We start from the raw sequence: 9,659 nt of genomic DNA, 5'->3' as shown, positions 1-9,659 counted from the left end.
CAAGAGTGTCTTAACCATCACAGGGGAACAAGGCCACATGAACTTAACCATTGCAAGAATTAATTCACGGACAATTGTAATCTTGAGTTTACACCAACAGTTCAAAGTTCGCTGGGCGGAACAGTTACGGCGGTACAGGCAAAATAAAAACTAGATTACATTGATTCCCCGTCGCGCCAAAGCATTTCAAGTTCTGCCCATCCCAAACCATTCAATATAAAAACGATACATTTAAAATTGCAGGTGACAGGATGCCATTTTATTTTGAAACATTTCCACATTATTTCATGGCATGAATCCCCCATTACAGAAAAATATAAACGGTTAAAATATAAATTAAGCAACAAGCCAGTGTTAATTGGTAGGATATATAAAAAACATTCCATTGGGTGTATGCGAAGACAGTCTTTGTGTGTGTGTTTTTTTTGCTTAAATATTAATACTGGAAGTAAAAATAATCGGAGTTCACAGAAATACAAATATTGTCTGGAGAATGCAGTTATCGGAATACAGTAATACTTGTGGTAACTCAAATACTGATTGGAGAACAGAAGTCAGTAACATTACATTCATATTTCAATGGTTACAGAGCTTTGAACTTAAATGCCTTCAAGCCTGGTGAGGATTAGACATTCACAGGCTGCTTCCTTCACTAGCAAGAAGCAAAACACGGAAGTCTGCAGACACCGTAGTTGGCGTATAAACAGAACGCTGGAGAAACAGCGTCCTTCATGTAGCAAAGATAAAGGCACAGAACCAACGTTTCGGGCTTGAGCCCTTCATTAAGGTCTGAGCAAAATGTAAGCAGACGCCTGAACTATGGCAAAAACTACAGAGGATGTATCCTGTGCAATTGCATCACTGCCTGGTTTTAAACAATTTAAAAGATAAAAATGGTTTCTGCTGAACTGCTCGCCTTTCCCCCTCCCTTCCCTGGTCCCTGTCAGCTCTCCACCCCCTTCCCTCTCTATTCACCCAGCTACCCCTCCCTTTTATTCGGACACTGCCGATGTATTTCAATACCTTAATGAAGGGCTCGAGCACAAAATGCCCGTTATTTATTTTTACCTTTGCTACTTGAAGGACACTGACCTGCTGAGTTTTCTCCAGTGTTGTGTCTTCCCTTCACAGGCAAACCTTCCGCTCGCCCCACTGACACCACCACTGCTGGAAAGAAATCTGTTGCAACAGCCTTCATCATACTGTTCGACAATACAGGAAGGGACATGCCGCATGCAGTTAGGAGCTCTAAATCCCCCTGCGTTTACTCTACATCAGAGTGGAGCAACACAGCAGGAAAAGCCAGACTTGAAACAACAAGGTCAGAGCAAGATAAGAGCCATTTTTTTTAAAAAAAAGAGGAAGCTCTTTTTGGCTAAAAGGCAAAAACAAAACTGAGCATGTGCAAAATGTTTGACTCTCCATAGCAGTCAAGCTGGTGATTAGCATAACCCCAGTGGAATCATCAGTCCATCAGCTCAATACTGTACAAAAAGAATCCATCACTTCATCACAGAAGCTCTTGGTCATCTGTTCACAAGTCTTTCACTTCCCGTCCAACTTCTACAAACAAATTTAACACAACGTAATAAAACCTGGATCCAGACTGGGGCATTCCAATTCGTATGGCCACCAGTTTTATGCCTTGGCATTCTTCGTCGCCACACATCCAAATCTACGGCGCACTTCTTCTGTGGACGGCCAACAGGTTTTTGAGTCTCTCTTTTTCCTCCAGGGTCACCGCCTCTGAATTCTTGCACACTTCCTTAAAGCCTTTAAGTTCCTGCAAGACTCTGTCTGCCTCTGACCACTTAGCCATAGCTTCGTTTAAGAAGTAAGCGGCACTCTGAGTCGACTGGCCGTCTTTTGCCACCTCACTCTGAGGATGGTGCTCATCCCGTGTGCCATCACCCAGACTCCAGACCTTAGAGTTAGACACTTGTTGGAGAAGTTTCTCGGTTACTTTTAGCTCCAGTGCTATTTCACCTTCCATTTTTGCCACATTTGTATTCTTTAGGTCAGCATAATAAGCCTTAAATTCTTTCTTTGCTCCTTCTGGTTTGGAGTCTGATAAGATATCCCCCAAGGAAGAACATTTAACTCTGGATAGATTTGCTTTAGAAAGTAAGATAACACTGTTTGTTTTGGAAGACAGCTTCTTTTCTTCATCGTCCTTGGATACATGTGCCTGGAGTTCAGGCTCACTTCCACCTTCTGGGCTTTGAGAAACAGTTTCCGATAGAACATCTTCCAAGCCCTCATCGGTCACTAGCTCCCCATCATTCTCCTGTTCCTTGTCCTCCGTGGACGCCGGCTCCTCGCCCTCCTGCTCCTCGATCTCCGTGGCCGCTGGCTGCTTGCTCTCCCATTCCACACCCTCCTTGCTCCCCAGCTCCTTGGTCTGGTTGACTGTCACCTCCAAGCCATCGTCAACTTTTAAGTGTCTGGGTTTGGCCTTAGGCACAAGGATAGGCATGTTCTTGTTAGTGTGGTCAACAACTTTTCTCTTTGAGTTCCCTTCATTTGTGGAGTCTTCAATGAGATCCTGAGCACCAAGTTCCAATCTCTGCATTCCATCAGACACAGCAGTGGCAACCTACCATTGGAAAAGAAATGATTAGAGCTCATTGACACAGAGAGAGAGAGAGAGAGAGAGTGAGAGAGAGAGAGAGAGAGAGAGAGAGAGAGAGGAACAGTGCACTTAGCCAACAACAAACTTGACCAGGCTATCTCTGGAGGAGCCGATGAATCATGTGTGAATCCATACAAGCTGCCTGACTATGTTTTTAACAGCAGCAATCCCTACAAATAGGAGTAAAACAGGAAAGTCCGCAGACACCGCGATTGAAGTATAAACACAAAATGCTGGAGAAACTCAGCAGGTCAAACACTGTCCTTTAGGTAGCAAAGATAAAAATACAGAACCAATGAACCAGGCACCTGCCTACATTTTGATGAAGGGCTCAAGCTTGAAACATCTGTTCTGTATCTTTTATATTTGCTACATAAAGGGCGCTGTTTGACCTGCTGAGTTTCTCCAGCATCATGTTTTTACTTAAACCACAGTGTCTATAGATTTTGCTGTTTCACTTCTCATCCCTGAAACAATTTGGGTGAAGAACACGCACAAGGGCAAGGTTCACAGGGGGGGTTGGAATTTCTGCTTCCATGCCAAATATAGGCTCAATATAAAAATAATACTTATTGCTGACCAAGGCAATCTAACCAGTATTACGGGATATATCAGAATAGTTATGGGTAAAATATGTCTTTAAAAGAGATAGGTTGTGGGGGGGGGGTTTAGTTTAGGTTACACTTCACAAACAGAGGAACAAAAGAGATCTTATTTAAAATGCAGAAGTGAGACATTGTGTCACCAGTGACTTTGCAGAGACAATGGAACTGCTTTGGAAAGGAGATGCAAATGGCACATAAAGTTGATCATGTCCAGGCTCAGAAACTGATAAGATCTTTTGAAAATTGGGATTGGAGCCTTCGGAAAGTTCATTTGGTTTTTACAAGCAGAGAGAGGAAAAAACAAACAGGTCATTTCTCTTTTGGAGAGAGAGGGGGGGGGGGGGTGGTCAGTTCTACAGTAGCTTTTGATGCTGCAACATGGCAAGCTGGCAGGTTTGTTGAAAACCCCATTTTGAAGACAGGTTGCGAGTTCTGAGTTCAGCCTGTTCAAAACCCTAATAGTCCTTACAAGAGGAAATGACTGGCTAGAGTGTTTCTCCTGAACTAAGGGAAACAAGAGGAACTCTGCGGTGACCTGGAAGAAGAGGTGATCATTCGGAAAACCCATGATGGGGCAAGTTTCTTCAGCAAGACACTGAAGTGACTGATTGGAGGAAATCAGTTTGTGTGTGTCCAACGAGCAACAAATTTCTCTCTGAAACCAACAAGAATCTTCCTGAGTGGTAACCACTTAACTTTGAGCACCAGATCCTGAAGACTTTATAAATGTTAAATTCTGTGCACAGGATAAAAATTGTCTGATACCAGTGAACTTGGAAAAGTGAAAAGAGAATGATTGGACAGTGAAACAGATCTTTCCTGAACATATACACATTACATACACGTGCACTTAAAATTAGAAGAGGGTTAAGTTAATAGTAATAAATTAAAGATTGATCCTGTTTTTATGTGTAAAGAAAATTAAAAGCAATTTTTGTTTAAGTAACCATTTGTCTTGGTGAATTTCTATTGCTGCTGGCTTCTGGAGTCCTCTGGGCTTGTAACACCAGCCATACCAAAGCTATTTGTTGATTGATTATGAAATGATTATGAAATTATGGACTATGTTCAATCGGGCTCAGCAGAAGTCTTCCCCCATTGGAGATCTAGAACCAGGGGTCAAGGTTGCAAATACAAGGAATCAGTAAGTCAGGCAGAGCTGTGGAGAAATTTCTTTACCCAGAAAGCAGTGAACCTATGGAACTCCCTGCGCAAGAGGGCTCAGTGCATGGATGAAACTGATTTGACAGATATTTTAGACAGGAAAAGAACTGATAAGGAGGAGGAAAGTGGTGCAGAGGTGGTTCAGTTTCTTATGTTACTGCCGGTTGCTAAAGTGCAGCAACTTTTATCTCAGGGGTCCATTCCTGAATTGTTTATTCTCTGCTCTCACCATAAATACTTCACCGGCTCTGTTTGGGTTTCAGATTCCTAAAGCCTGTGGCCCTTTTAATGAACTGATGTGACAAAGCTTATTCATTTAATTTTGGGTTCCAAGTACGAAATCTTCCTGAGAGATGGGATTTCCAATCCTGAATATCAACTCCAGGCACACCCCATCTTCAGCAGACATTTTGCTCGAAAGGTTCTATGGTCTTCCAAACGGTCTAAAAGTTCGTAAATCTCATTAAAATGCCATACTGCTAGTTGTTGCAATGACACATGGAGAGGTCGAGAAATCTCCGCTGAGTTTGAGAACAGCAGACGATGGCTCAGTTACAGGGAATGGAACAAGCCAACAAAGCTAATTTAAAACCCTTTGGACTCTGGCCATTTTTAACCTTTCGTAATATGGGTCCATGTGTAAACTACAGTGCGGACAGCAGTACAAACCAGCTGGTGGTTGGGTGTAAAACCAGTCCTGGAAAACCGGTACACGGAGTCCAAAAAGTTAAAACAAAATTCCTTACAATTCACATCCTTATAAAAGAGGAAAAGTTTGACTCTGCACAAGCCACTGGATCGCAGAGTGACATTTGGGTGTTGAAGTGAATGATTTCTGACCTATTTCCCCCAAGCATATTCCAGATGGGTGGGCCACGAGGAAGGAAATAAAACTGGGAACAGAGGGTGTTTTTGGCCAATGTCGCAGGGTCTTGTTCAATGCTGTCGTATAAAGTTCTCATTTGGCTGCAGTAGGTTGTGGATTTTGATTACAAAATTCTTACATAACATTGTGTACATTTAACCCTTAATACTCTAAAATGCAGGCTGAGTCAGTGTTTTCATTAACATTTCCTGATTTTTTTTTGATAAGAGAACGTATACAGTCCACACATGGAAATTCTTCATTTTACAGCTTTCAGATAAACTCACTTCTCGCCGATGTTGTCTGGTTGGTGGTCTTCTGGTGTGGTTTATTTTCACTCTGTTACGCGTCAAGTGATCCAGAGAATTCTTTTCGTCCACTGTAACCTAAGCACAAACATGTCTTACACTCCCCTAACCTGGGAATAACCATGACTATTTACATTATCTATACCGTGCACCCACGATTTTACAGTGGAATCCCTGTTACCTGGAATTCAATCAACCAGAAACTCAAACAACCGACAACAAAGGCAAGGAAATAAATAAATACTTTGGAATAAATAAGACGAACCCCGCGGGGGGAGCACTGAGACTTTGTTGGATATGCGCAGGTTTTCCCTGCTGAACTAGCAACGCCCCTCAATGTGCCTCCTTTTCGCTGTCGCCACTTGCGTGGAGGTGAGCCGGGTTGTCAGCGCGAGGACGGTGGTGGAGTGCGCCCAGGGCCTGACCGGGACACTTGCATGGAGGTGAGTCAGGTTGCCAGCGCGAGGAAGTTGTTCGAAGAGCTTGAGCGGGACACTTGCGCAGAGGTCAGTTGGGTTGTCGGTCGGTGCGAGGAACGTGGTAGAGTGTGCCTAGGGCCTGACCGGGACATTCAAGGCAGAGCCAGCGGAGATAGGATATGGAGGGGGAGGTGCTGGGACTTCGCTGCCAAGATTTGGATTTTAGACCCGGTGTTTAAGATTACCCAATTTTGAGGAGACATTTTAAAGTTTTGGATCGTCCTATAATTGGCATATACGATTTGTAAAAATATGCAAGTTTAAAATTATGATGATAACACAGTTTAGCTTCGTGGTTAGTGCAACATCATCACAGACCAGCGACTGGGGTTCAAATTTAAATTTTTAAAAGTTATGGAAATTACCTCATTAAAGTGAACTTTTCATAATTAAAGACTACAACACTGATATTTTTCATATAATTTTACACTTCGCACTGTCTTTTGAACAGTGTATTCTTAATGCATATTGTCACAGTGAATCTCGGTCAACCAGAAAATATGCATTTCCGGCATCCGCGTTCCCCGAAGGCACTGGATAATGGGGATTCTCTGTAACCTCCCTTCGCTTCCTAAGCCCCAGTGAGAGAAGTCTCGGCCTATCCAGCTTCTCCCTGGAATTCAAGCCCCAGTAACATTCTCGTGAATGTTTTCTGCACCCCTTTTCAGCTAAGTGGCTGGGTAACTCGAACTGCGCACGCTGCCCCAAGTCTGGTTTCACCAACATCTTGCACAGTTGGAGCGTGATGTCCCTGACCCTGTTCTCAGTGCTCTGCTAGATGAAGCCAAGCGGGACAAAAAAAGCCTTCTTCACCCCCTTGCCAACCTGTGTCACTACTTTCTATATCTTCCACCAAAGATTTTCTGAAGATATCAGATAAAAGTCTCACACAGCAGGTAAATGGAGGCCTGTGAAATAAACGGGCCAGGTGTAAAATAGTAAAGAAATTGGCTGAAGGACTCAGGGTTGTGGACGGAGGGTCCATCAGGGAGTGCCAGGGCGAGTAGTTTTTAATGTGAGTAAAATAGCAGCTAAAAGTTAACAATGGGAAATGTGACCATAAATCTCCAAATGTGATTGAGAGCGTGGTTTGTAAAGGATTCATTCGGGATTTTGGCAGTGCCAGGCTAGCAGATTTTCCACATTATTGGAAGGTTTTATTAATACTTTGCCTTTTAATGAAATGACACATTTAGTGATGTTGACTTTAAAGGGAACGCAGGAAACAGAAATAGGAAGGTATCAAGGGAGCATGTGATTGGTCAGGGAGCCAGGGTCCTGGTGATTGGATGAGGAGCCAGGGTCCCAGTGACTAGATGAGAAAGGGTCCCGGTGATTGGATGAGGAGCCGGGGTCCTGGTGAATCCACGAGGAGCTGGGGTCCCGAAGACCGGACAAGGAGCCGGGGGCCCAGTGATTGGACGAGGAGCCAGGGGCCCAGTGATTGGACAAGGAGCCAGGAGTCCAGTAATTGGACAAGGAGCCAGGAGTCCAGTGATTGGACAAGGAGCCAGGAGTCCAGTGATTGGACAAGGAGCCAGGAGTCCAGTGATTGGACAAGGAACTAGGGGTCCTGGTGATTGGACAAGGAGCCAGGGGTCCCAGTGAGGAGACGTTGAGGATGGGAATTGGATCCCAGAGTGGGTCGGGGAAGGTGGGGACGGCGGCTCCCAGTGAGGGCACAGGGAAGGTGGGATCAGATCGCTGGTGAGGGGACAATGAAGGTGGGAATCAGAGCTCCAGTGAGTGCAGGAACTGAGCCCCAGTGAGGGGATGGGGGGAGAGTGGGAACCAGAGCCCTGGTGAGGGGACAAGAGGGTGGGAACTTCCTGAGGTAGCAAATATTACACAAGGAGCCAGAAGCCAAACCACCGTGTTTTCTGTATGGTCGATGAGTAAATTACTGACGCGTGATTGTGAAGTATGTGGGGATCTGGGAACCACCAATGGAGAACAAAACCAACATCCCAAAGTGCTGGAAACACTCAGAGGTCAGTCAGCCTTGAGGAAGAAGAAACTTCATTGGCCCGAAGTGTGAACGCTCTTTCTCTCTTCCCAGATGCTGCCTGCCCATTAAGGGGCATGTTCTATTTTAATTTCAAATTTTCAGCATCTGAAGTTTGCTTGGAATCATGTAAATTATACAGAACATTTGTTGTAAAAAAAAAGAACTAGTTCGGGAACAGCTGGAGTATTACGGAGTGTTTCATCTCACTCGGCTCATTTAACTTTACACGACCTGGAGAAGATTTTTAAAATATTTACCGCAACAGATCCAGGATTTTAACCACAAGGTTAGACTAATGTTCTCCTTGGAAGTTTAGATTAGATGGAGGTGTACGAGATCAGAATGTGCTTAGATGAAGTAAACAGAGGGAAGCTATTCCCATATGAAGAGTTCAAGGACAAGGCAACACAGCCTTCATGGTGAAAGGGGTATGGGAAGCTTTCTTACACACAGTTAAACAGTGGCAATCTGGTGCAAGGGGAATTCTATGAGCATTTGACTGAGTATTACACTCAGAGCCTCACAGATAAGCAGGGGAATGGGAGCAATGGGGTTTCTCGACAAACTCCTTGGGATCACAGGCCTGCATTTGCATGTCACCATCCTAGAATTGTTTTGAATTCCTGCACTGCAGTGACTGCCAGCTTTGGCAACAATGCAGTTGAACTCCAGAGCCCAAATGCATTAGGAAAGTTTCTTCCTGCATCTTCTATACCTGGCTCCATCACTTTAAGTCTGTGAGGCCCGGTCCTGTGCATAACAAGGCAAGATTGGCAAGTCCCTGGGAAGTGAAACTGGAAAGTGAGAATACTTGCTTGCGTTAAATCATGTGATAACACTGCCATTTACTGTTTTCACTGTGGTGAGTACATATTTTTAGATTTCAATTCCTAACCTGGCCGCCAGGCAGATCTACTGATTATCTGGGCGGCGGCACCAGAGCAGCTGTGACGACAGTGCTGCCGCTGGTGTGGACCCACGGGGAGCGGAGATGCAGCGCTCCCGCAGGGTCCAGCCAACCAGTCAGTTTTCAACCTTTTTCTTTCCACCCACATCCCACCTTAAGTAATCCCTTTCTAATCACAGAGCACCGGTAGCATAGGGATTGCTTAAAATGGTATGTGAGTGGAAAGAAAAAGGTTGAGAACCACTAATCTGTGAGATGCTCATACTGCCTTCTATAGATGTTGTGTGGCCTGGGGAATTTCCACAGCACTTTTGTGATTTGCACGCAACCAAAGCATCTGGAGACTTTCTTGCACGTTTGCGCATGGGAGACAGCAGATGCTGAAATGTTAAGCAAAGAGTGAGAGGCTGGAAGGACCCGATGGGTCAGGCAGCATCCGTGGAGAGAAACATTTGGAACTGAGACCCTTTTCTAGATTGATACCCACTGGAGCAAATTGATTACCAATCCCCCCCTCCCCCGCACAGCATCTTACGGCCAATGGCAACAATCACCTGATCAAACTGTTCATAGTTGGATTGTTTGATTGCTTCATTTAAGGCAGCGAGCCACAAATCCTTTTCTTCAGCATTTGGAACTTGAAACTTTGGTTCGGGCACCTGAAAAACAAGAATTGGAAGGGCTCAGTTCA

At 44.6% G+C, this 9,659-nt stretch overlaps 1 protein-coding gene across 1 annotated transcript in view; it reads right to left on the bottom strand.

Annotated features, from left to right (window-relative positions):
* Nucleotides 1–230: 230 nt before the first annotated feature.
* Nucleotides 231–9,659, bottom strand: part of LOC138749342 (pleckstrin homology domain-containing family O member 2-like) — a 46,978-nt gene continuing 37,549 nt past the window's right edge. Inside the window, exons 4-6 of the mRNA XM_069910551.1 lie at nt 9,523–9,627; nt 5,554–5,652; nt 231–2,596 (exon numbers count right to left, since the gene is read on the bottom strand). Coding sequence (XP_069766652.1) covers nt 1,676–2,596; nt 5,554–5,652; nt 9,523–9,627 — 1,125 coding nt within the window. The 3' untranslated portion in view covers nt 231–1,675. The remainder of the gene's footprint in view (nt 2,597–5,553; nt 5,653–9,522; nt 9,628–9,659) is intronic.

Source organism: Narcine bancroftii, chromosome 14 (assembly GCF_036971445.1).
Source record: "Narcine bancroftii isolate sNarBan1 chromosome 14, sNarBan1.hap1, whole genome shotgun sequence".
NCBI lineage: Eukaryota > Metazoa > Chordata > Chondrichthyes > Torpediniformes > Narcinidae > Narcine > Narcine bancroftii.
The sequence above is the reverse complement of the archived record's forward strand: the minus strand, read 5'-3'. Positions and strand labels throughout refer to the sequence as shown.